This window comes from Sebastes fasciatus, chromosome 5 (genome assembly GCF_043250625.1).
Source record: "Sebastes fasciatus isolate fSebFas1 chromosome 5, fSebFas1.pri, whole genome shotgun sequence".
Lineage (NCBI taxonomy): Eukaryota > Metazoa > Chordata > Actinopteri > Perciformes > Sebastidae > Sebastes > Sebastes fasciatus.
In genome coordinates, this window is record NC_133799.1 from 18,981,409 (window position 1) to 19,009,111 (window position 27,703).

General features: G+C 38.9%; 2 protein-coding genes across 3 annotated transcripts; one reads left to right on the top strand and one right to left on the bottom strand.

Annotated features, from left to right (window-relative positions):
• Positions 1 to 350: 350 nt before the first annotated feature.
• On the top strand, positions 351 to 11,174 carry scyl3 (SCY1-like, kinase-like 3). Of its 2 annotated transcripts, none has more exons than XM_074635501.1 (14): positions 351 to 492; positions 1,842 to 2,020; positions 3,295 to 3,480; positions 4,489 to 4,602; positions 4,722 to 4,778; positions 4,863 to 4,965; positions 5,074 to 5,185; positions 5,840 to 5,917; positions 6,236 to 6,375; positions 6,634 to 6,824; positions 7,457 to 7,628; positions 8,871 to 9,041; positions 9,126 to 9,910; positions 10,555 to 11,174. In XM_074635501.1, exons 2-14 carry the CDS (start codon positions 1,856 to 1,858, stop codon positions 10,615 to 10,617), a joined length of 2,337 nt encoding a protein of 778 aa, XP_074491602.1. In that variant the 5' UTR covers positions 351 to 492; positions 1,842 to 1,855; the 3' UTR covers positions 10,618 to 11,174. The 2 variants fall into 2 exon arrangements, with proteins under 2 accessions (XP_074491602.1, XP_074491603.1); XM_074635502.1 differs by having other exon boundaries at positions 358 to 498.
• A 234-nt stretch (positions 11,175 to 11,408) lies between these two features.
• firrm (fignl1 interacting regulator of recombination and mitosis) lies at positions 11,409 to 25,850 on the bottom strand. Its single transcript, XM_074635500.1, has 25 exons — positions 25,655 to 25,850; positions 25,290 to 25,434; positions 24,478 to 24,517; positions 24,281 to 24,369; positions 23,700 to 23,804; positions 23,405 to 23,545; positions 22,461 to 22,623; positions 22,262 to 22,346; positions 21,994 to 22,132; positions 21,552 to 21,641; positions 21,343 to 21,407; positions 21,096 to 21,244; positions 20,648 to 20,777; positions 19,734 to 19,920; positions 18,501 to 18,583; positions 18,243 to 18,294; positions 17,595 to 17,684; positions 15,630 to 15,815; positions 14,792 to 14,911; positions 14,305 to 14,400; positions 14,105 to 14,218; positions 13,239 to 13,343; positions 13,076 to 13,156; positions 12,847 to 12,993; positions 11,409 to 11,781 (listed from the first exon to the last, which is right to left on the bottom strand). The coding sequence occupies exons 2-25, from the start codon at positions 25,383 to 25,385 to the stop codon at positions 11,572 to 11,574; spliced, it is 2,763 nt and encodes a 920-aa protein (XP_074491601.1). The 5' UTR covers positions 25,386 to 25,434; positions 25,655 to 25,850; the 3' UTR covers positions 11,409 to 11,571.
• Positions 25,851 to 27,703: the final 1,853 nt, after the last annotated feature.

Here is a 27,703-nt window from a genome sequence, read left to right on the forward strand (position 1 = left end):
GTTTTGTATGATTTAAAAACGTACAATTAAGATGATTAATTTCACATTTAATGGCTAGGTAATATGAATTTCTAATATAATGGAAATTATTTCCAAAAAAAGTAATCAAATAAGCCTCAGTGACTAAATTCTTACATGTTTCAAAGTAACACTGTCCCCCTGCTCTTTGGTTCCGCCTCTTGCCGGAAGAGTCCGTGTTTACAGCGACACCACAAACCTTCGCTCCACGTTAGCATCGTTCATTTGATAAGAAAGTCAACAGAAATGTGTCTTGCGCTTTTATAATTAACAGTTTCATGATTTTTTCTAAATCACGGGATTCATTTGAACGCCACGTCGTTGATTAACGTGATTATTTGGAGGCGGAAGAGCTACTGACACGCATATAGCAATGACGAGCTGGCTAACGTAGCAGCCGAGGTTAGCCCACATAACAACACTGACTTCCACAGCAAAGCTTCAGCCACTACAGTGAAACAGGTACAGGTGTGTGTGTGTGTGTCAGCTTTACTCTCTGGACCAGGTGTTCATATGTGCATGCTTAACCTTCCTGTTGTCAAATTTGACCCGTTTTCAAACTTCATTATATCATAAATATTTGGGTTTCTTTCATCTAATTGTCCCAAAATAACATGGATAATAGTTATTCATAATTTCTGGGGGGGTTTCTTACTCAAACATGAGGTATTATTTCATGTAAATAAGGTTTATTGACCATAAATAAAAAAAAAGTGTACAACTTGGAGTTGGAATGAAGTTAGCTAAATTTATATTATATATATTATTATATATATATATATATATATTTGTCAGAATATATATATATATATATATATAATATATATTATAATAAATTAATAATTTCTGTCTTTTTTTTACTCAAAAATTAGGTTTAATTTCATGTAAATGAGGTTTATTGACCATAAATTAAAAAAGAAAAAGTGTAAAAGTTGGAGTTGGAATGAAGTTGCTAAAAAAGGTGTCATGTGCTGCCATTGGAAATGTTTTATATTATAATATTCATAATATTCTGACTAAACTTTGACATATATCCATCTGTGATAATCCATCAACATTATGTTCCTCTGATACTAACTATAGTCAAAATAATTAATAATTTCTGCCTTTTTTTTACTCAAAAATGAGGTTTAATTTCATGTAAATGAGGTTTATTGACCATAAATTAAAAAAGAAAAAGTGTAAAAGTTGTGGTACTGAGTCGGAACGAGGTTGGCTAGAAAGGTGTAACACAGAATTAGGTGATAATTGATAGTTTATGCTTCATAAACCGTCAAACCAGACCAAAACGTGCAAGGTCGACGGGAAGACATTTAGAAGACTTTATTCTCGTAATATTACGATTTTTTTCTCGTAAAGTTACGACTTTATTCTCGTAATATTAAAAAAAAAATCTAGTAAAGTTACGATTTTATTCTCGTAATATTATGATTTTTTTCTCGTAATATAACGGCTTTATTCTCGTAATATTACAATTTTTTTTTCTCGTAAAGTTATTACTTTATTCTCATAACATTATGACTTTTTACTCATAATATTGTGACTTTATTCTGAAAATCTCAGTTTTTTTCCCCTCAATGTGGTCCTAATACTTTGTCGTACATTGTCTCTTTGGCCCTCACTGCATTAGACTTATATACTAAATACTTAGACTATAAACTGTGTTACCTTCATCACAATGCTCAAATGTGTTGTGGCTCCAGACAGATTTATTTATTTATTTATTTTTTTGCCTAAAATGTCTCTTTTGATAGTAAAGGTTGCTGACCCCTGGTATAGACCCTCTGTTCTTCCTTCCACACATTGCCCTCCAGGTGCAGGAGGAAGAAGCTTGGCGATGGGTGCGGAGAGCAGTGCGGTGCGGAGCTGCACCCTGGAGGAGCCGCTCCTGACTCTGCCCTCCGGACTCACCATGTACTCGGCCATGCTGCAGGATGGGAAGCCTGCTTCCGTGTTTGTTCACAAGCGTGGCAATGAGGACAAAGTCAACAAAGCTGCTAAGGTAAGAAGTAGCCACATCCACGATATACAATAATCACACTGACAGTGGCTGCCCAACAGTAGATTCAAGATTCAGAATGAGAATCGTGTTTATTGCCAGGTGTAAGAGGTATACACTGGGAATTTGCTTTGGTTTTGTGCAAGTCAAACAGTATAACAACAAAAGAATAGATCAAATCGTTAGAATAAAATAAGAATAAAAAAATTTAAACTCTACCAATATACAATATACAAAATAAGCTTTAAACAAAAATAAACATGGTATAAACAGATAGTGCAAACATTGCTGGAGTGCAAACAATCAGGTATCAGAGGGACACAGTAGGGGGGTGGTATTGAGAGTGTATGAGAGAGGGGGAGAGTCAGTGGTGTGTGTGTGTCACCAACAGTAGTAACGTGTAAAGTTACACATGTGCACAGCCCACTTTTACTCACAAGACATCAAAATACAGTTGCAGTAGTGAAATAACGTTTGTCAGAAAATAACAGATTTAATATTACATTGCAAACAAATAACTTTATCTCCTCATCCAATCTGCCACAAAAGGTTCCCTTCCTAAAATGCAAATCAAGTCTTTTATGTATATTTAAAAAAAAAAAATCATATACAAATGATGTAGTTCTCAGATGCAAATGTGGACTGCAGCATAATCTGTGCAGTCATTCTGCTCGCCCAGGAGACCTAGCATCATCATGACACACATAATTACCAACCAAATGGCTTGCGCCACACCACGACGGCTTTTCGCTGCTTCGAGCAAAGCACAACTTCTGGCACTGCGCGTTGTGATGTGCGACGAGCGCAGCTCAAACCTCGCTGTGACGCAAGAAGCTCTCTTCTGCCAGTAAACCCCATTAGGTGTAGCTGTATTGTTGTATTGTTGCTGTGGAAACAGTAGGGCTTATACACGCTGTGTAGTGCCAGAAACCGGTTGAGATAACAAAAAGGAAACAAAGGTGTGAAACTGTGTCATAAATCGTGAGAATTAAGAGAGAATTGTGACACCGGGAGGAAACCGAGAGAGGGCAATGAAAACAGGAGTATTCTGGGGAAAAAAAGGAAGGGTTAGCAAGTATGATGACATCATAACACTTCTGTATACCACCCAAATATGTCCTTATGCTTTCCATTAACAGCAGTGTGTACTAAATTGCTAATTAGTGATTTTGGCACTCAGGTTGCATAATCAGTTCCTACTCATGGATTTTATTTCCTTCAGCTGCATGACATTCACTTTTTATAGGGAGTAAAGAAATATTTTTTATTTCCTGCAGCACCTGAAGACCCTGAGGCACCCATGTCTGCTGCGCTTCCTGTCCTGCTCAGTGCAGGACGGCGGCATCCACCTGGTGACGGAGCGTGTACAACCCCTGGAACTGCTGCTGGACAGCCTCTCCCCAGAGGAAATCTGTGCAGGCATTTACGACCTCCTGCAGGCACTTGTGTTTCTGCACGAGAGGGTGAGCAAAAGCAGAATTTGCTTTACATACTTGCCCTGTCTCCTCTCTTGTTAATTGGCATTTTTTCTCTGCTTGTCAGATTGCGTCCTTTCTGGTTTTACCTGTTTGTGCTGATTGTCTGCTTAACATTGTTTTGTATTACCTGCCTGCTTTCTAAATGTCTTCCTTTACATGATGCTGCCTTATGCTTGATATATACTCCTGCAGCTGTAGGCCTGTGTGGGCTAATGCAGGCACCTCTCTTGCACGCCAGGCACACATAGTACTGCGGCGGATTACACATAGCATGTAATTACTTTTTGATGTGGACTCACGGTTTTCAAATCCTTTGTCAGGCAATCTATGATTTTATTTCATTGGTTTGATTCAATAGTTTTATATAAGTTTGGCCCAACACAACTCCATCACTGGAAAAAAATGATGGAAGAGTTGGATGATGAGGAGGAGCAACTGTGCCTAGAATTAATAAGGTGGTGGTTGTTGTTGTTGTTGTTTTTGTAACGGCTGTGAGGTACTTGTCTGGAAATCCCACCTCCCAGCTCTCCCCATTCAAACTTCTGCAGTGTCCGCGGTGCCTGGCGTGTAGTCACTATTTTAAGGAGGTGCAGGACGCGTTTCTGCGGCTCTGCGGGAGCTTTTATGCAAGCTTTCCCACAGAAGTATAAATTAGGCATTACTCCTATAAGCTTTTTATCCTGTTCAGCTGTTTACAGCATGTTTTGCTTTCTCCTGTTCTAACTTTATATGTTGTGCATTTTTTATTTGTTGTTTTTAATGGCCAGTCTGAGGGACAACAGTTAAAAATGAGCCTTTTGGCTAATACTGGCACATCCTCAGTAATGTTGTTCAATGTCCCTGAGAATAGATACACTCAATATAAGAAGGCATCAATATGAAAAGTAACTATCGCGGTGCCGTTTCATGTTTCCCAGTAGTTGTCGGCCGTTTGGTGTCTGTCTGTGTTGAACAGAGTGGATAAGTTCCTAACATGTTGTCCTTAACCACCAGGGTAAATCAAGCCACAACAACGTCTGCATTTCATCTGTATTTGTCAGTGAAGATGGTCATTGGAAACTGGGAGGGATGGAGACCGTCTGCAAGTTCTCTGAGGCTACGCCTGAGGTAAGAGGCTTAATATCTAAGATGCAGTCTGTGTGGAATCTGTTTTGGTTCCTCCAAAAATATTTGAAGACTGACTTTCAGTTTTATGTGTTGAGTTTTAATTTTCTTCAACTCCTCAGTTTCTGGCCAGCATTGAGAATGTGAGAGAGGCCAGCTGCGTTCCTCCAGAGGAGCAGGTAAGCAGATCAGAGGTTGTGATGGAAAAATGTAAGAACTTTCCCTTTGTGTTCATAAGTTCTCATGAAACATGTCGTCGACAGGTTGAAGGCTTTAAAATGCTTCCGGATAAAAATGCTCACTCTCGAGACTGTTACTGTTTTGGAATGATGGTGGAGACCCTCATCTCTCAGCTGAATGGCCAAAGTGAGTAGAGTGATGGCTGTGTTTGTTTACTAATGACCTCAACCCTAATGTTGCATAACTTACACAACCTTCTCGTGTTCATCCCTCTCTTTCCTCTGTTGTTTCCAGTGTCACAGGAGCTGTCTGACAGTCTGGAGAAGACCCTGCAGGCGGGCCTGCTGAACTCTGACCCCTTGTCTCGACCTCCACTCAGCTCCCTGCTGACTCATGACTTTTTCAGGTTAGTGTGGTTATGTTTGCTTTTGTTGTTGTAGGGATGCACGATATGGATTTTTTCTTTTCAGCCAATACCATAACCGATAATTACCTGCTGCTTCTCATGGCTGATACCGATAACATAACCGATAATTTCAGGTTTTTGTGTTTTAAAAAGAAGTTCATAATCTGTAGTTTATGCACACCTGAGGGTAAGAAATGCTGAGCTGTAGTAAGCAAAGATGGATGATTTAATATACCATAGCTCTGACCAAGCCAAATCTTACTGGCATCACTATTATCACATTTATTTTCTAGTAAAGTGCATCCAAAAACCTCCACACCGGTGACGACATGTTTGGCTCTCTAGTCAGCGTGCTGCACTTCTTCTTCTTTGTGTTTATTGGCAGATCGCAAACCAACTTTAAATGTGCATAACGCCACCTACTGTAGATAGCACTTGTTAAGTCAATGAAAGCAATTTGGCTTTGTATTATCAGCTGATAATTTATCGGCTTCATTAACTTCATTATTGGAATAATACATAATAACATCAATTTCCCATTATCAGCCGATAATTTATATATATATATATATATCTCGTGCATCCCTAGCTGTTCATCATTACGTACTGAAAATGATGTGTTTTCAAACACACTGCGTATTTTTCTATGAACAGGAATGACTTTCTGGAAGTGAGGGATTTTCTGAAGAGCCTGACCTTGAAGACGGAAGAAGAAAAGAATGAATTCTTTAAGTGAGAATATTTCTTGATTTACAAACTTTCTTATTTTTTTATTATTCAGTGTGCTCTTTTGTAATTAGTGCAGTGTGTTCATGCAAGACAGATTATCATATAGGTGTTAAAGATAAATTGTTTTCCAAGGCAGTCCACACTTTGACTTTTAGTTAGATATATTACTCTCAGAATCGTATTGTTTTTGTATAGTTGTATACTGTAGGAAGTTAAAAATGTTTCTTATACATTCCTTCAATTAAATAATGTATCATTTTAACTATGCCCTATTTCTCCAAGGATCCCCTTAACATGCTCATTGTGTGTTTGTTTGTGTAGGTTTCTTCTAGACCGGGTCCAGAGTCTCCCTGAAGACCTGGTAGCTTCACGCCTTGTCCCCAAACTCCTCAACTCTCTTGTTTTTGCTGAACCCATGGCTGTCAAAAGCTTCCTGCCTCATCTCCTAAGGCCAAAGAAGGGTAACATGGCACATTATTGAACTCTTTCTGTAACACCTAACAATAACTCAGATCTAGGGCTGGACGAAAAATCTATATGATAAATTGTCTTCTTTCAATGGAATCATAATGTGATGAAATCATATATCGACATATTATGATACACAATTACGTCGTCTAATTGATATCAAATATCTCAGAAAATCTGAATTGATAATTGTGAAACTGTACGTGTTTTTTTCTCATGATCTCTGTTTTATTTTCCGTCTGTGCGGACAGATTCCAGTGGTGGTGTTAACGATGAAGAATGCCTCCTGTCTTCGTCCCTTTACCGTAAACATGTGATCCCTCAGCTTATCAAGCTCTTCAAGGTCAATGAGGAACACATCCGGATTGCGTTGCTGGCTAACATGCACATCTACGCTGAGTTCCTCTCCCACGATGAACTCAAAAACCAGATCCTACCTCAGGTGGAGTACTGATCAGAATTTTAATCTTGGATACCAATGATGAACACTGTACTAAGTTTAAAGGAATATCCATCCATCCATCTGCAACCGCTTATCCCGTTAGGGGTCGCGGGGGGGGGGCTGGAGCCGATCCCAGCCGGCATTGGGCGAAGGCAGGGTACACCCTGGACAGGTCGCCAGTCCATCGCAGGGCTGACACAGACAACCATTCACGCTCACACTCACACCTACGGGCAATTTAGAGTCCACAATTAACCTAACCTGCATGTCTTTGGACTGTGGGAGGAAACCGGAGTACCCGGAGAAAACCCACTCTAACACGGGGAGAACATGCAAACTCCACACAGAAGGGTCCCAAGCTGGATTCGAACCTGCAACCCTCTAGCTGTGAGGCGCCAGTGTTAACCACTGCACCACCGTGCAGCACAGTTTAAAGGAATAGTCTGACATTTTGGGAAATGCGCTTATTCGCTTTTTTGTTGAGTTCCTTTAATATCTAAAAATGTATTATGAGGTTTAAGAATGCCCGTAACAAGAAGAATGTGAAGATGTGCATGTAACATTTGAGGGTAAACATAAATGTCATTGTATAATTCTCTTAGTTACTTTTGTTTATTTGTTCCTGGCTGCAGGTTTTGTTAGGAATGAGAGACACCAATGATTCCCTGGTTGCCATGACGCTGCAGAGTCTGGCGGTGTTGGTGCCCTTGCTGGGGGCTCAGGTGGTGGTCGGTGGAGAGAGGCGCAAGGTCTTTAAACGCACCACACCCAACTTCACTAGGTCTACAGAGGTTACCCCAGAAAGTAAGCAACACTGACACAATAATGACACTAACAATGAAAGCTGCTGCAGTAAATCAATAGTGTTTATAACACACACAACACTGCATGTAGACAAGGTTCACGCTTCTTTATTTGTCATTTGTCAATTCTAGCAAAGCAGTCATTGGCAATGAAAATCTTTGGGTCTTAGGTTCCCTCAACAATGCTCATAAAATATGTATACATAAAAGGGGAAATCACACAAGTAAATGCAAAAGCAAAATAATAATCTAAGGCTTAAACTAGTGCAGTTAAAATATGGGGCGTAAATATAAAATAGTAATGTAAATGTAAATTTGTAATTTTGTTGATGAAAAGTACACGTTCAAGATATGAAGAACAACAAAACGATCCAAGAGATTTAAAAGAAAGCAAGTTCAATTTATGTTTAATTTAAGTTTAATGACATACTATAACTTTATTTTTTTCACTTTTTTCGACATTCTGTACTATGACTTTTTTCAACCTGTTATACTATGACATTGTTTCGCTTTTTTCGATGTACTATACTATGACTTTTTTTTCACTTTTTTCTACATATTATACCATGACTTTTTTTTCAACATACTATACTATGATTTTTTTCGACTTACTATACTATGACATTTTTTTCACTTTTTCCGACATACTATACGATAAAGTTTTTTCGAAATATTATACTATCACTTTTTTTGACAACTATACGATGACTTTTTTTCGACATACTATACTATGACTTTTTTTTGACATTCTATACCATGACTTTTTTTGAACATATTATACTGACTTTTTTTACACTTTTCTGACACACTATAATATGACTTTTTTCAACATACTATACTATGACATTTTTTAATGGCATACTCTATTATGACATTTTTATAACATACTGTAATATGACATACTATACCATGACTTTTTAATTGCTAATGAAAGACAGGACATTGTGTTCATTTCGAGCTCAGGCTTAAAGGAATCCAAAAATACAGCATTATAATACAAGTAAAATCTTGAAATCATTTTAAAATCGTCAGTTAACCAATACAGGGAGGGTCAAACTGAAATGATTGTTTGACTACAGGAGGAACCCTTGCAGCAGTATTTTGGATAAGCTGAATGCACAAAGTAGTACAGTTCATTTGGGATCATCATTCCATCACTGAAAATCTGGATTTGGATAATTGAATGTCACTCTTGTAATATTCATTTGGTCAACACTAATCTTACTTTACCTCTATTCTTTAGCTTCACCTGTCCATATAGTGGGAGACTCCCACCCTCAGATGGCCCAGCCTTCAAAAGTCTTGAATTTGTTCCCCAGACCGCCAGGGACTGAAGGCCTGGTCCTGGGTCACATGGGTAGCTTAGCAGGTCGTAGGGAGACTCCAAGAAGTTACCCTCTGCCAACAAAATCAGGTATGACCCACCCATACTAATAATCAAATAATATCATAGTTTTACATTCCTGTGTGAATCACAGTCTCTTTCTGCATGTTTCAGATGTCAGTAGACAGATGTCTCTACCTTTGAACGGCTTTCGTCAGGACACTGAGATGGAGCCACTGTCATACAGCCCAGAGCAGACTGACAGACTAGAAGGTCCAGTGGAAGACTGGCCTGACTGGAACGACCCTGAAGAGAGCGAGAATAGAGGTGGACAGTCAGTCCAGATCCGCATTCAGGCCTCGGAGAGAGAAGATCCAGTCAACGGCAGACTGCCACCCCCGCACCCGAACTTGGAAGTGGAGCCGTGGGACGACTTTGAGGACACTGAACCTACCTCGGATCTCTCCCCTACAGCTCCTTTATCAGACCCAGTTATACTCACACCACCCAGAGGGGGCGCTACTACACCTGTAAATCATGCTCCTGAAGCACTGAGACTGGCTTCCTCCAAACCCCTCAAATTGACCCCAACACTGCGACAATCCACACAGAGCAAGACCACTTCCTCATGGGACGACGGCTGGGCTCAAGAGGAGAGCGAATCAGAGAAATCACACAACCCATTAAACCCCAAGCCCAAACCTACAGTGCCACAAAGGAATGGTGGGAGAGGAGGTCTGGGGGAGGAGTTCACCATTAAGGTGAAGAAAAAGGAGAAGCTAGACCCAGAGCTGGATTTGTTTGCCGACATGGTGCCGGACATCAAATTGTCCTCTCCAGCTCTGCTGCCATATGACGAGAGCGGTGTGAGTTCAGAAAACACTAAATCTCTGCAGGTTGACTCATCCATCGATACTGTAACACTCACTGCCAAGTTCGCAGTTGACAACCTGACTGAGGTGAGTGTGTGTTTGTGTGTGTGTGTGTGTGGTGGTGTTTTGGGACTTCACTCAAAGCAAATGATTCATTTTCAAATATACATTTTCATGAAATATAAATGATTTCATCGATGTCCATCTTTTAAAACTAGTCATGTACATATTCAATTCACCAATTTGAACCTTTCTGTGAAGCACTGCTTGAGACTCAAATATTAAATACATTCATATCAGTTGAGACCCGAAGAAGTCTCAAACTGAGGCCGTAGCATAGCCGAGGACTGTCTGGTGTTTTGCTGACTCACTCATACCTCTATATATAAATAAAACTATAATATTTTACAAGGATGAACATAAGGATTAGAAAAATAATTGGAATTGCGCATAGTAGAATATACTAGTATTGTAAATATACCACATTTACAACCTACATGTGTGTGTTATGTAAAAAAGGTGAACTAAATGAATACATTAGACGTACAAACGCAGTCAACTATGAGCCAAAAAGCTGATGCTTGTAATGGGAGATGTTTAAAAAGTCACTTTTTCTGTCTTGTTAATGATTCTATAGGCCTGAGAGAGAATTTCTGTCAATTTACAAACTTACCTCTCAGTGATGATAGTTCTGTTTACATTTTTCTGTTTTTTTTCTTTTTCTCTCAAAGACTGAAACAGATGGCTGGGGAGATGGAGATGACCTGAACTGGGAAGATGAGAATTCCTGGTGATGACGTTTGAACCGTCTCCATCTGGAGCAAAAGACTTGACCACTGTAAAACTCAAATCCTCTAGATGCACAATTTCAGAGACATTCAGTCATTGAGATGAAAGTTTCTCCAGTTCTCATTTAATAGCATGATGCAGTAAGTATGATAATGACCGGCTGAGACTTTTTATAGTCTATTCTGGTTGTTCCTGGACATTATCAGTCTGTTCATGAAGATAAATTGCTTTTGAACTGGAAGGATTGGAAGCTTATCAGATGGTGCTGGACAAATGAAGACATTTTTAATTGTTTGCCAACTGATATTATTCACCTCGTGATGAATGAGGATCTTGATCAGAGGTGAATGTTATCTTGTTTTCATCTGCTTCTCCATTGTTTTTTAAGGTGCCAACTTCACTACTGGCATGAAAATCAAGATATACTTTTTGGCCAGGCATAACTTGTGTCCAAAATGTGTTGATTTACAGAAGGCTTGCACTTTGAATGAATGTGAAATAGAAATTACGTAATTTATTAGCTTTTTGGTTGCTGGTGAAGTAAAGATTTTACTGTATGACATATGACCCTGTTATGTTTTATAAGACATTTGTTAGATTTATTTTATAAAGTAATTGCAGTTGTTTATGGATATTGACAGGAAGTACTTAACTTGGACTTTCATAAAACAAGTTGAGAAGAAAAAGCCTCAACATGGGTATTCAATACAGGAATTTCTTACAGCATAATTTTGACAACTAAGTTAGTGAAGACTCCTGTTTGACTTAGTGCTAAATAACAGCAAATGAAAAATGATTTGTATTCAAACAAGTTTAATAAACGATAACATCAATTAAGAGTGACTACAGACCAGTTAAAAAAAAGTAGCAGCAAAGGATGTACAGACTTTCACAGACCCAGACTGTGGTTAAATAGTTTATCTATACATAAAGTAAATACATCTGGGAGTAGAATACAGCTAGGTTGTGTGTCTGGCTGTACTGATATGGGTTATGAGGGTCTGGAGCTCCTGTAGTCTGGATTCCAGCCACTGTGGAGGTGGTGCAGTAGTGTTGGCTTTACCTTCGGTGAGTTCCTGAAGGGCTTTCAAAGCACTCTCAGCTGTCTGGAAGTAGCGGCTGTACTCCTCCTCTGCACTGGTCTCCTGCCGAGCTCTCTTTGGGCATGGCTGAGAGGGAAGAATAATTGCAGGGAAATTATTCATCTTTTCATGAATTAATTTTACATCGGAAGAGGCAAAGTCTTGCTTGTACAAATGAAATTTTGACTTGCAGGACACATTATGTAATGTCACTGGGAAGTATTTTGCTAAATAAATATTATTTTACAGTGCTCGTGTTACTGCACTAAAATCTCACGAATTGATCCGTTTATTAAAAGAAATGTGCAATGAAAACTACCAAAAGTGGGGCTCCAACCAAAAGATAAATGCAAAATGCAATCCCGACGGAAATCAAGAACTTCAATCACATATGATTTCAGGTGTTTTCTGTCAACAATCACAGGTTTTATGCCTCTGACATGTCTGTCAGAAATGTCATCACTTCAAAAAGTCATAGTTAAGTATGTCGCAAAAAAGTGAAAAAAAATGTCATAGTATATTATGTCAAAAAAAAGTCATGGTATTGTATGTCAAAAACAGTGATAAATTATCGTAGTATAGTATGCCGAAAAAAGTGAAAAAAAGTCACAGTATAATATGTCAAAGAAAATGTCATAGTATAGTATGTCGAAAACATTTCAAAGAAAATGTCATAGAATAGTATGTCGTTAAAAACATCTGGTATAGTATATCGAAAAAAACATAGTATAGTATGCCAAAAAAAGTGAAAAAAAATATAGCATAGTATGTGGAAAAAAAGTGACCGTTTTATAAAAGCAATAAGCCAGCAACGCCCCTTAGCTGTTCTAGAATCACTGTAAACCACTGTGTCTCGAGGTTTATCACTTAAATAAAAAATGTAAGACAGATGTACGGACGGATGGACAACTCCGGCCAGTGCTTAAGTATAAAAATAAGAAAATAATCCTCATTAATAATAGCCTGGTTCATATTATGCCACTACCTCCTAGTGTACATGGGGTACATGTACACTAGGAGGTAGCGTCGTACTGGCCAGCCGCCACTCAGAGTGACTTGGACTGTATAAATATGAAGCAACGCTGTGCGTGGTCATGCATATTCAGGAAGCCTGTGAATGAAGTTTTAATATAACTTAATGACACCACTAACCTCTGAATCTGCAGCAGCCTCAGCAGCCAGTTTGTTTGCAGCATTTTCTTTGTTGTTCTCCAGCCTCTCATTGTGTTGTTCCGTAACTGGCGTCTCCAGCTTGAGCCTCTGTAGTCGTGACTCCACATCTTCCTGTGCATTAACAGTCTACAACAAAACACAGACTTGTTTACATCCATCTGTTTTATCTAAAGTTGATCTTCATCGCAATATGTCAGCATCCCCTTACCTTGCTCAGATAGTTCACCACCTTCGTCTTGGTATCTTCTACACCCAAACTCTGAGAAATTACCTCTTCATGGTTTGTAACCTTAAATACCAAAAGGACACATTAAGTTTATGACAAAACATAAACTATATGTAAGATCACACCAATTGAGTATCTGCCGTACCTCTGCAAACTGAGAAAAGGCCTCCAGGGCGTGCTGATGTAGCAGCCAGGATCTGTCAGCCAACAGGACTCCAAACAGGCTACTCAGCCTCGGCAGAATTTGATTCTGTGGGACAAAAAAGTTGGTGTGAAAGAGAAAATATGAGAATAAATGTACAATGCGGACTTCAGAATTGAGCAAATTCAGAATTCAAATATCTTATCTAAAGTTTAAACTAATGATTATTTGTTTATTTCATATAATAAATGATTCCTTCAGTCCAGTGTCTAGGGACCCACCTTTTAAAAATTACAAAACATTGCGAGTTTGCAATCCAATTCACAATAGGCCTTATCTATAAACCGTGTGAAGAGCGAATTTGTGCATAAATGAACGAGGTATGAAATGAAGAGATATAAGTTTGATAAATCACAACTTTGTTTTATGCACGTGTTATTGAAAAAATAATAAATACTTTATAAATGAGACCAAATAAATGCATTTAGGCAGAGTTAACAGGCTCTCATTTGTATCCTCTCATCAGTAAAACATACAGAATATACCCTAGTCTTTCATATTAGATTCAATGTTATAAGTAGCTTACAATTATACGAACATTTAGGCTCCCTCATGTGGCTCAAAGGTGTACTGCAGATATAAATGTGACTGCGGAGGAAATTCTGCTAATTTATTTGGCGGCCCTAATAAAATCTCCTGCGACCCACCTATGGGTGCCGACCCAGTCATTGGGAACGACTGCTTTACTCTATGAAATGTCAAAAATATTGACAAATGTACATATTAAGATGCAAGAGTACAACAAACTAAGATAAGATAAGATAGACTTTAAGGTAAGATTCCCATTTGTAATAGTCTGGTGTCGTTACCTGGCTGTCAAGAGGGACAAAGATCTTCCCGAGGGAGGAGAGGAACTCCAGAGCAGCCAGCAGCAGCTGATCTGCACACTTCTGAGACACCACAGTATCCACACACAGCAGAGCCTGGGGGACACACAGACACCAGTCAAAAGAGGTATTCTCCATTCTTCATCTATTTAATGTGAAACGTGAAAAACTAAACAGCATACCTGACAAATTACTTGAGGTTCGAGGTTTTTGACTAAAATGGCTGATATTGACAGGAGCAGCTGCAGAGTACACTGGAGAACGGGGTGGGTCGGCACCTGGAGTACGACAGGTTACAGGGATAATAGTCATGCATTTACACTACACCTGTGCATGTGTGAAAGAGTTTTCTTGGTGATTCTACATGCCAGCATAATAACCAGTCCTATTTAGTTTTGTATGTATTTTGGATTCCTATTGGTTGGTGGGCTTCTCCTTGACACATTCATTCTGGCTTTGACGTCAGCGCTGTGCCAGTAGGAGAGTATTGTGCCTACGCCCTAGAGATTGCTGTGCCTACGTGACTGACCAATTGGTTTCCACGTTTGTTTGACCAGGCAATAAAAGTCGGCACAGAAATCGAAGTGAGTGTCGGGCTTTGTTTCAAACAGCACAACGCAGACTGAAGAAGATTTTCAATGGTTACACATGTTTGTATTTGGATCTCACCTGGTCCGGACTCATTCGTAACCAGAGCTGTGTGACGACCCTCATTGCAGACAACACACACTGCTCTTCAGGAGATGTCTGCACCCGAACCACCGCTAGGAGGGATAACAGCACCATGTTCTGGAGACAGGAGGAACTTTGTAAAATCCGTCATTTGTGCGTATATTCCAGTTCAAATTTCCCCACCCTGCTTCCTTGCATTGTTTTCTAGGCTGGATTTAATTATTCTGGCAAGAATTTGACTGATAGCAGCATGACTCTGAAATACACTTGAACACTGCAACTGTGAAGAATGCGTCAAAGGAGAAAGGTCACTAATAATATTATCAGATCCATCTGTTTTCTACCATGGGAACAATCTTATCTTACTCTTGATGTCACTTGTTGTTGTTATTTGTCATCTATCCACTCTCTCTTAAGTGCACAAGGACAGAAATTGTGCAGCAGCCTTGCCCTTGATGTTTGTTGTGCCCCTTTTCTCTCCTTGTATTCAATATCACACATACTCACATTTTCCTTGACGTCAGGGGTAAAACGGAGGGTAAATGCACATTAACACCATTACCCGTATCTCACAAATTAAAATAACATCTATGAAGAGTTTATATGAATGAGAATGAGATCTTTTCCACTTGCTTGTTGTGTCTTTGCACAATTATGGCGTCTTCACTTGAGCATAAAGCAGACATTAACCCACTACTCATTCATGCTAGGTGGAGGTAAAAATCAGACCATCCTCTACAGCGACATTAACAAAAAGACTGGCTACGATTACTCGAGTCATACAGTTGGTTATTCCCCCGCTACAACCTACTACCATATCTGAGGTTGTCCTCACCACTTTGTCCACTTGTCCTAGTTTGTACCCTCCATTCTGCCAGTCGGTCAGAGCTTTCTGGGTAAGGCCGATGATGTCGGTCTCTACACGGTGACGGGTATCTTGTGAAAGAGCTCTGAGGAGAACATGTCGCCACACTGGAAGGTTTTCCACATCAGAGGGTGGGAAACGCGCTACCAGCTCCATCTAGAAAAACAAAACACTTCAGATTAATGAATAATCCCCTGATATCAAAGTTATGATCTGGTACAGTTCAATGTGTGTTTTTATTATATAGACACAATCAACAAGCATCATCTAAAACCAGAAACTAGGACTCTAGACTGGTAGTTTTCTGTGGGATGGTACTGATAATAAACCTGAGTACATGAGTGAAGAAACAACAAATGCAGCGGATTCTATTCATAAACATTATGTGAATCATATGCTTTGGTCTTTGCAGTCAGCAGATATCAACCCAACTGAAAACGTAGGGGAGATTTTGGACCGACGTGTTAGACAGCACTCTCCATCATCAAAACATGAAATGAGGGAATAAAATATCTTTTGGAAAAATGGTGTTCATCACTCCAGTAAAAGTTCCTGAGGTTTGTATAATCTACATAAAGGAGCACTGGAGCTGTTCTGGTGGCCCAGCACCTAACTCTCTTGATTTTTCATGTCACCTATATGTTTATTAAATGTAAATGTATGTATATGTATATAAAATATACTCTCCCATTTAAAATCTTTGTGATAAAAATGATTTTGTGTGACGCAAAATAAATGTGAGGCCCAATGCCTCTTGGTTTAAAGGGACTATTTGTAAGATTCAGAAATGCTGCTTAACAGCGACACCTGTGGCCTTGAAATCAACGAAAGTCAGCGTCGAGCTTGCTCGCTCTACATAGACATGAACGAGCATCGCTCAAAACAGTGAGGCGACAGACGTCAGCTAAAACCACAATATCACTCTATATTTCAGCTGCTTGGCAGTAATGTTAGCTGACCAGACGAAGGTCTCTCCATGAATCACTGCTGATCCTAGTGTTGACTTTTCCTGCTCAGCGCAGGCTTCAGCAGCGGGGCTCCTCAACGACTTACGTTATCGCCTCCCAACTGCAGCCGGCAGCCGAAGACACCGACACCCGGTCGGTAACAAGACGATAACATACGTCCACTCTACATTCACTAGATATTCTCAGAGCTAAACTAACTCTTCTGCAGTGTGGAGTGAGCGCGCGTTCACGTCTAGAGGTGGAGCGAGACAGCGAGGACGCGCGCTCTGTCTGAGTGAAGGAGAGCAGGCAGCGGAGACGAGGCTCCGGCCACACGCGAGCGCGCATATGCGAACGCGCATGTGTGCCGACCCGCTACATTTATACGCTTAAAAAGTTACACGCTTAAAAAGTTACAAACAGTCCCTTTAAAGGCATAACAAGAGAATGCACTTAATACAATTTATAATTTAACACGCGGAAATGCGAATGGCCCTCTCTAGAGCCAGTTGTTGTGAGAGAGAGAGAGAGAGAGAGAGAGAGAGAGCGAGAGAGCGAGAGAGAGAGAGAGAGAGAGAGAGAGAGAGAGAGAGAGAGAGAAATAATGACACGAGTAAGGACTCCGGCCCAAGCAGTAAAAGTTAACAATGTTTGGTTTGTCCGTTCTGGGCTACTGTAGAAACATGGAGGTCGGCTCTGTGAAGAGAGGACCCGCTCCGTATGTATGTATGTATGTATGTATAATAGATCCCCCTAAATGCTACACACTGTTCCTTTAAGTCACTCTTCTAATGTTTCCTCCATCTTTCATCTTATTTGGCCTTTCGGTGTTCACAAATATTTATTGAACTGTCAAATGTGATGGTAGTAAGTAACTGTGGGTACTTTAATTTCAATAAAAAACTGTTAAAAATTGGATGTGAGTTGACACTCTAAAGTAATTTGTGAGTTCATAAAAAATTTAATTTCAGTTCGCAGCGTTTCTAACCTGGTGGTTGGGCGTCATGAGGAAAACCATGCGTTTGAGCAGCAGGCCCAGGTGGACCGACTGGTAACACTCAGCGGTGCAAGCTTTCACCTAGGGGAGAAGAGGGAGAAGCAGAGAGGAGGCGAGGGACAGTGTGAAGGCTCAGGAGGAGTAAAATCACCAGGGTATCATCAGGGTGGGAGGGGGACGTGTTTGGAAATGAGTAGGATCCAGCTTAATCTGATGACGCAATGACGTAACGGGTTATGAAAAGGTGTCCCAGAGGTCCAACAACACCAATTGTCACCTCTGTTGGGGTGCCACAGAAAACAGGAAGGGACCCATTCTAATCCATAACCCTACAGAGAGAGGTTAAGGGGATTAAGAGCTATTTTAGAAAGTGCTCAGGAAGAGGTCACGGACATGGAGAAACATCCATGACCTTGTGGTGTCAAGGTGGTGAGAGCCAAGATTTCACAGATCCTGTAAACTATGTTTGAGAAATATAACAAGTATACAATATGAAGGTCTACAAAGCATCTTTACAATTCATGTCTGAAAATGGGTTGTAATGTCAAATTTGCTGTGACCTCTCCTTCTTTCAAACGAAAATAGACCACAAAATGTATTCTCTCAACTGTATTGTGTATTTTCCGGGTCTCTACCCACCAGCTGAGCAACGAGGAGGACATGATGTAGACAAAGTTCTGCTGTTCCATACCTGTAAGCAGAGGAGACTAAATCAGCAGTGAATTCAATATAGTACAGAAAAAATTATGTAAAAAATGCTGACAAGACTTGTGGTGAAGTCTAAAGGTGCCTGAAATGTAGAGTGTGTTATATACTGTAGCAGAAAAGTATGCCCCAATAAAAATACAGCTACACAGAGTACACTTTTTTAATGAAAAATGATATATGTGAACTCACCGTGCTGTAAAGCACCACACATCTGTTGCAAGTAGAGCTGTCTGAGTATCAGCCTGCAGTACAGTATCAAACAAACAGCGCTCCTGGCAAAGAGATAAAGGAGAGGGGAAGTCAGGGAGACAGGAGACAAGTAAACAAAAGAAAGAGTGGGAGACAGAAATCACAGGGTATAACAGAAACAGTAGAAACAGTAGAAACGAAAATGAAAGAATAACTTGCATTGAATGAGGGGAAATCCTGCACCAAAACACAGCTAATGACAGAATGTGATTAGACATCCAAAAGAAACAAATAACGTAAAACTAGAGTCTAAGTAATACTTCTTTTTGGATGCAGATGTCTAGTTCAATGTTTGAGAGTAAAACAATAAAAATCTCAAAATCACATAATGGCCAATATTTATTTTTAACATGATCACATAACATGAACATTCTAGACAAGGATACCTCAAACTGGTTATTTTATGCTTGAAGAATAACTGTTTTTAAGTTGACAGTAATAGTAAATGCAAACATATAACAAAAATATATTAAATTTGAATTCCATCAAATAATAATAAAATTAGGGTATCTAATTAGGGTTTGAGGTTACAGTAGGTCAGGTCCAAGACAGACTTGAGACAAATTGATAGAAGACACATTTTGGCAAGTTTCATCATAACCCTGCTGTGAGAAGGTCGGCCGCCACCGTTGCCAAGCACCACCCCCGCGACCGGAACAAATCCTGTTTATATCAAACATTCTTGATTATTTGCAAGACGGCTTGCTAATTGGGTTCCTCTGGACGATGAAATTTCAGCAGGTTCTGCCAATGTTATGTGTCCCGCTACTTAAGAGTCGCTGAGTTTTATCTTCTACTACTACTACTTTTTAAAGAAGGATGCACAAAATTCTCTCCAGAGGTTTGAGGATAAACACAATGGCAGGACATAAAAAGAAGACAAGATAAAAAAAAAAAAACATCTGGTTTGAGATTTAGTTTAGTTTTGCTTTCTCAATCACTCCCATTCTGTTCGTCAAACTGAAATCCCATTCCTAGTTTCTACCATGTAAAATGGACAAAAGCTTGATTTTGGTGTCCAGTGGGGGGAGAAGTGGGTAGAGATGAAACCTGAACCAAAACATACGCAATGGAATATACTGTAGCCTTAACATTATTAGCAAAACAGTGTCAATTAACTTCTACTGATGCTGCTTATGATACAGTGTTTGTGGTTATGAGTTTAGACCTCACCAGCACGGGGAAGTACACCGGGGGAAGCGCAGCCACACTGGCGCAGAGTTGCACACAGATGTGGTTGTGTAGAGTGACCTGGACCTGGGCCTGACCCTTCATCATCACCCCTGGCAACAGCACCGGTGCCTGACGCTCAGTATAGCATCGCCTGAAACTAGTGAACAAGGCCTGGTAGATAGGAAGCCTGGAGACAGAGAGGATGGATGAAAACTTAACAAGCATTTTAGGTAAATTAACACATTAGCTTAAATACATGACTGAATAAATAGTATCATCTTTTTCAGGACTGCTGAATAATGCCTACATTTTTACATACTCTTCATTTCTCACTTAGTGCATATCCAATATTTAACTCTACAAGTCCTTTAAGTCCTAAATCACTTGTTTTTACGATGCTTCTTCTGCAAAGCTGGTGTGTGCCTGGGTTCCATTACTGCTGAATAGGATACCATTATCAAAAAGCAATAATTTCATTCATATATCTATGAAGCAAATGTTAAATGACTATCATAATTATTTCCATACTCAATATTCCAGCTGTGTAATGTGAAATGTTGGGAGTATTTATTGTTCTATCTCACTTTTCCAAATATACAGCTGGTCCTTGTGTTTTATAATCAATATAATACTTATTCGGAATGCAATCTGATTAAAACTCTGATTTAATCAGTTATGGTGGAGCCGGGATTGATCCAATCTCTGGAAAATAAGAATACTGAAATGAAAACTGTAAAAAATAAAATAAAAATCATTAATCAAAAATCATCAACATTCATAACCAATATTCCTGAGGCTTTGGAAACCAAAATGTTAAATCTAGTTGCCAGTCTGACAACCAGTTCTAAAGTTAACTGCTTGTCCCTGCATTAAAGCAACAAATGTAAAAAAAAAAAAAAAAAAAGATGTATTACCTGGGTGTGTCCTCTGAGAACTGGCTGCCAGTGTACCAAAGCTGCAGCACCTCCTCTGGTTGGGAGGTGAGCTGACCCAAGACGTTAACCAGCAGAAGACAATGAGGGAGCTCATGTTCAGGATTTAACCCTGCAGACAAACAAAACAAGGGGCATTCTAGGATTGTATGTTGCATGTTTTGTGGAACAAGTGTCTGCTGCTAGAAACATGATAGCAACCTTTTGAGTAAAAACATTCAGTCAACATTTTCCCAAAGACGCAAAAACATCATAAATATACAAATTGTCAGAGACGTCAGTCGTCAGTGGATTAGAAGTTTTGGAAGGAGGAGTGTGAGCAAGCATGTTGTCAAGCTGTCCATACATTGTTCCACTGCAAAGTGAAACAGAAAAGCATACATTAACCCTGCCACAGTATCTGGGGAAAAAGATCAAGTTTTAAACTCACGCAGGTCCTGCTGGAGGACAACTTCGGCGAAGGGCCTTAAAGGCAACAGCTGGAACAGGAGGGCATCCATGGGAACCAGAGCTGCTGCATTCAGCTCCTCGGACAGAGACGAGGGCAGTGTTGGAGCACACAAGCTGGGAGGGAACTTACTGTAAGACATCAGGAATGTACGTTTCCGCATTACTCAATAATTGTTAACTCAAAAGATAAATCATAGTCTGAATCTGCTACTTGAAACCACACATACCTGATAATCTGGAGGTAGAGTTGGTGAAAGCAGTTGCAATACTTTGCTAGAAAAAATTTAAATTCCTGTTCAAAGGATAAGAAAAGATTGGATGTAAGTTCAGCTGCTTTGTATTCTGATGTAGAGGACGAAAAATGCAACAGACATAGAGAAGGCACAACGTTTTTATAGAGTCAAGAGGAAGTCAAGAAGATCCTCATTTTTAGTACCTTTATGTAATGAACCAAAGTGTTGGCAAAAAATCTACACATCTTTGCAGTTTTCTGGAACAGCTTGTACTCTGGGCTTTGTGTTGCCTCCTTTAAAAAGGACAAAAGAGAATTAATACAAAAAGGTGACAAAGATCAAATCCACTCTGATAAACCCAAGTGTCACTTTTTTTTCTGAGAACAAAATAACACAGGAAAAATCTACACATAAATACCCACCATTGTGTTGACTCTAACTGGTATCAGGACTGTGCTGTACTTGGGCTACCACATTTACATTTGTATATCGAGCTTACACTAATTCTCTAGTGAACAAAAATAACTGCTAAAGAACAATAAGTTCATACTAACACTCAAATTGTACACATTTTGAAGAAAACTAAACTTAATAAATACTCATTCAATAGTCCTATTTTTTTATTATCAATAAGAGCTTTCCTACCTGCAGACCAGCATGTTTAATCTGTTCAGCCAGCTCCACACAGTTGTGGAAGGAGGCCAACAGGTTGTCAGACAGGCTGTTGCTGATGTCACCATGATGGAGATGTTCCTCCACCAACGACTGGTACTTCAGACTCTGTCTGAACAGAAGTTAACAAATGAACTATTAAATTCATCCAACTCTCATAACAAAGTGATTCATCTAGTGTGACAGACGATATGAAATGAATAAAAACACGAGTGTCAACATGAGTGTCTGCTGTACTGACTTGATGAGGAACTTCCACGTGTTTGCATGCAGTGCTATGTCCAGGTCGGAGATAATGGAGCAGATATCCAGCAGGTTGTGAATCACTGAGGAAGATGAAAGATAACTTGCATTGAAGGTATACACGTACAACAACAGAAGGGCTTAATAACAAAGAGTGCGGCAGTGGAAAACAGACAGATGCATACACAAACACACACCTGTTACAATGTCAGAGACCTCTTCCTCCGAGGCACTACTGTCTAGGGAGATCCTGTCCAGCAGCTCCAACAGACCCTTCTGGAGGGAGTAGGCCTCCTTGAAGAGTCCCTGCAGCAGATCAGCCACCAGGGACAGACGGCCACAGTAGACCACCTCACTCTCCTGAGGACAACATGCAGAGTATGCTTAAAATCGTAATTTTAATTTTTATAGATTTCACACACAAAAAATTTTTTTTTTAAGAAGACATGAATTTGGGACTGGACTTAATGTTCCCTTGCATGCCTAACTGAAGGTGTTTCCTGCTACAAAAAGATGATCACAGTCGTTTCCGTTAATGAAGTCATCTTGAGCTGTTGGCATCTCAGATAATACTTCTCGTAAAGGATTGCAAAAACAAAGAAACAGGAAAATGATAAGGAAGCACAAAATGAGTCCCTCAAGGTCTGTCTGCGCTGCAAATGGTATTTTTAAAATTCAGTATCACCTGAACTTTGTAATTACTAATCCATTTTCAAAAAACAGTTTTACCCATTTCTAATAGTAAAAATAAACATTGCTAAATTCAGATTTTTTAGTTTTAAATAAAAACTGCAATGAGCCCCACGTATAAACAAATCTCGCACCACCACTAAGGTTAGATCTGAATTCACTGTGTATCAGGTTTTTAATCCAACAACTCATGTAATTAATCACAAAAGTTAAACCATTCATTTTACCTAACACGTCTCCTGTACATTAATGATAACAGTTATCTTATCTATATAATTAATGCTGATTAATAATAGCATGATTATTTTATTAATACTAATGATCCAAATACAAAACATTCAGCAAAAATTATGGCAATTATTGCAGAGCATAATTTAAAATGCATAAAAAACATGCTTTAACAGAGTAAAAATGTACTCATTACAGCCACTGGTGAACTTAACAGACCGACCTTGCAGTGCTGAAAGGTTTCCCTCAGGACTTTCAGGATACAAGTTGGTAACGAGCGGATGGCTTCCAAGTCAGGCGCTTCCTCAAATGTGCCAATGTGACGCACACAAGCGGATAGAGTATCAATTATCTGCATCATGGCCTGAAATAGACAGGATCTTGTCAAAATATTGGTTTCGAATGAAATGAGAAGAATATAACATACATACATATATACATATACCAGTAAGATACTAATTGAAATTGAAATACACAGCCTTGCAATGTAACAACTAAGACAGCAATAATAATAGTACCTGCAGAATGTTCCTTAGTAAGGCACACAGTTCAGTGTTTTGACTGGACAGCTCTCCAACTTGGTCCAAGATTTCTTTCATCATGCTGTCAAACATCGTCACCGCCTGCAGACATTTGTGACAGTGGAGGACAGAAACAGTCACATAGACAAAATTAATACTACAATACACTTTTAAGGGAAGTTGTAAATGAACCATTAATTCACAAGACAACAATAGTTCTATCAATAAATCTAACGATCACAAGAAAACAAATCTGTCACAAGGCAAAGATTTAGTGTGACTAAAAAACCTACTGTCTGAATTAAAAGTGATTTAGGGTGTCTACAGGTCTCATCAAAAGAAACGGTTTAAAGAAACGTTATCCCCTGCATACAACAGCGCCACCTGACATTGAAAATTTCACTTAAGATCTAAAATGTTATATTAGCTGTTTAAATAACCATGGCCTTGAGTTTAGATAATATCATTTCATTTAAGGATTTTTCCCATGACCTGCATTCCCTTTTACAAATGCTACTACTGTAAAGGTACTCACAGAGGAGGTCCTAAAGACAATATGCATTCATCATGTTGTTTACCTTTGGTAAGATCTTGGAGAAGCACTCATCTTCCAGCTCAGACAAACCAATATGAGGGAGGAACATGTCTGTAATGATCTTCAGTATACCTGTAGGGATGTTATGTTTTCAAGAAAGTTCATACTTTGATCACAAATGATACTCAAGGCACAAAGTAAGCAGTTTGTCATTACAAATTGTGCAATGAAGTAACTTACGTATATGGTCATCCCAGCTCTCAGAGTTGTTATGCAAAGAGTGCAAACAGTCAAGGAAAACCACATTACTAGAGCAAATTAATTTCCTTTGTATAAACCTGCCAAATATATTAGGATTGCAATTAGGGATGCACCGATCCAAGTTTTTCAGTCCCGACAGCGATACCTGGGCTTTGGGTATCGGCCGATACCAAGTACTGATCCGATACCAGTGTTTAATTAATAAGCTGTATGCCTCACTGTGTGGAAGTGACTGGGATCATTCTTTTATGTGTAAGGCAACATCAGGCTTGACTTAAACATTGCTTTCCTAACTTTGTCAGACAAAATGTGACCAATAAATACATACATATATATATATATATATATATATATATACTGTATATACACATATATATACATACAGTATATGTATATGTATATATATGTATATATACATATATATGTATTTAATTGTTTTTTATCATTAAATAATAAATCGTGTTTCAGTTTTCTTCATCTCCTTGTATTTTTATATCTGGTATATTGTTTTGTACTTTGCACTACTAACTTTGTTTCTGCCTTTTTACTAACAAGTTTTGCACTATGGAACTGTGATGCTGGAAACTTGTATTTCCCTCAGGATCAATAAAGTTACTATCTATCTATCTATCTATCTATCTATCTATCTATCTATTTCAACACTTTACAAGACCTGCATATCACTGGAGTCTCCTTATAGAAACCCTTTGTGTGTGTGTGTGTGTGTGTGATGCTATGATTCATTTATAATTACACAATAATGAAACTGAGTTGTGTTTTTGAGAGGATATGGTGAGTTTTGGCAGGACAGACTTGAGCTTCTGGCGACAGGTTTCCTGACTCCACTGCACCACCTCGTCCAGCAGAGAAGTGTTGGTCTGGGACATGATGACAGACTGGCAGACAGACAGACAGCAGCCGGACAGACAGACACACCTGGGGAGGGAGGTTCAGGTTCAGGACAACTGGGTCCAAACAGAACAATGTCACCGACTGACTCACTCAAAGTGACTCAACTTTAGTAGGACAGCTTTATCAGACTTCACTTCTAGTTTTAGACTAGAGAGACACGAGACTAACGTTAGCTTGCTGCGGTATGTTTTACTAACGTTAGTAGTTAGAAAGGTAATTAATGATAATACGGTTAAATTCTTACCATAAATGACAGACTGTATCTTCTGTTTAGGAGATTAAAGTCACACCTACGCGTTTGTTTCTCTTAAAGTCACCATTATATTCTTGTTATTCACTAAAATGTAGAAAACAGTAAATAAATAAAGAGCAGATAATCAACTGTGTGGACCATACAGTCATAGCGCGCGCCGTTGTTTGAAACGGATGTGACGCAGTGAGCAAAGCTGCTCATCTACCCTCACTGTGATTGGTTGAAATGTTAAACTCAGAAAGCTTTCAACCAATGAGAGAACGCGATGAATGCAAAGCGCTGAAAATAACAACGGTGTAGTTGTGAAATAGAAATAAATACATATCTGCCTTAAAAGTGTACTTTTGACTTTCCTTTTTTACTGCTGCCTTTTATTAAACCAGATAATGATCTTATACTGCACTACATCTTTTACTCTTGTGTTTTATTCTATTTTAGCTTCTTATTTTTAGCTTGTTTTTATTTTCTAATCTTTAATGTTTTTATGTTTTTATAACTGTTTTAATTATGTCTTAATGTTCTTTTGCACTTTGTTGCAATGTTCTTGAATGTTTATGTAAAGCACTTTGAATTTCCCTGTTGCTGAAATGTGCTATATAAATAAAGCTGCCTTGCCTTGATGCTTCTTTTTCACAGCAGACATTGTAAATTGTCATAATGGTTAAAGCACAAATTGGTAACATTAATGATGGCTCATTAATGGGTGAGCCATCATGCACATGCACCTCCCCTAAGTGGAATGCTGCCATCATTAATGTTATTAAATACACCTGAGCTTTTCCTTTTCTTCCTACTATGACATGTCAAAATATCTGCCGTGAAAACGATCTACAGTGTACATGTGTAAATAATACAAATTCGTATATTTTCAGACATTTTTCATTTACCTGTAAAAAAGGGAAATGTATATTGTCTCATGTCCCATTTAATGAACTTTAAATGCTGTAACTAATTAAGTGTAAACTTGATAACCCTTACAAAACGGAGGGCACTTCTGATGAAATATGATGATTGAATCAAATATAATCAAATTCCAGGGCAGAGTCACAATATAAGACACTGCTGTCAGAACAAATCTCAAACATCAGTATGATCTAATTATCTAATCAACAATGACTAATTCTCTTAAGAGTTGATTTATACTATAATGTTGATATCTATTCAAATAATAGGTTACGAGCCTTCACAAATATGGGTTCATAAAGTTAAACACCCAAAAGTATAATGGTCATCATGTTATCTCAACACTCTAGACTCCTAGAATAACATAACAGGATAAAATATCAGACGTTATGCACACTTGTAATGTTTTATCTTATGTTGGGTTTCAAAAATGCCACACATTCAAGAAAAAAAGAGATGGGCCTACAAAAATAAAGTTTAATTAATTAACATATAAAGAGGCACAAACAATAAGGCTTTCATGAGGATTGAATAGCCAAAGAATAGGCCTTACGTTGGCTGATATTGTGGTTATATAGGCCTTCTTTAATCCAAATAATGATATCAGATGACTTTATAATGACATATCAAGCTTACATGATGGTCTTTAGCGTACGTCAAGCTCTGCATCTGTAATTTGTAAGGGCTCTGTCCCTTTCACAAGCATTTTCTATCCTCTCAAAGTGAGCAAAACACATCTTTGTTTGAGAAATTCCACTCCATGCTTATCCATTGAGACCTGGTGACAAACTCTGCGTCATAAAATGAAGCATATCATGGATAAATATTGGAAATCACAATTTCCTTGTTGCATGGTTTGTAACTTCATGTTACTGGCAATGTACAGTACACTCTGTTTGTATATATTTATAACTTAAGTAAACACCTGGGATGACCATGCAGGTGGGCAGAAAATGACTGAGATGTTTGGGAATTTTTAGATTGTGTTTAAATCAATTCAGGGAAGGATGATATTTATTCTTTAGGAGTCTGGAATTTTTGTTGGCTCTGACCCTATTGACTCCATCAAATGAGTGTCTGGTAAGCTATTGTTTCACTGATATGATCTAGAGCATTCAACGCTTTTGCTGCACCTTT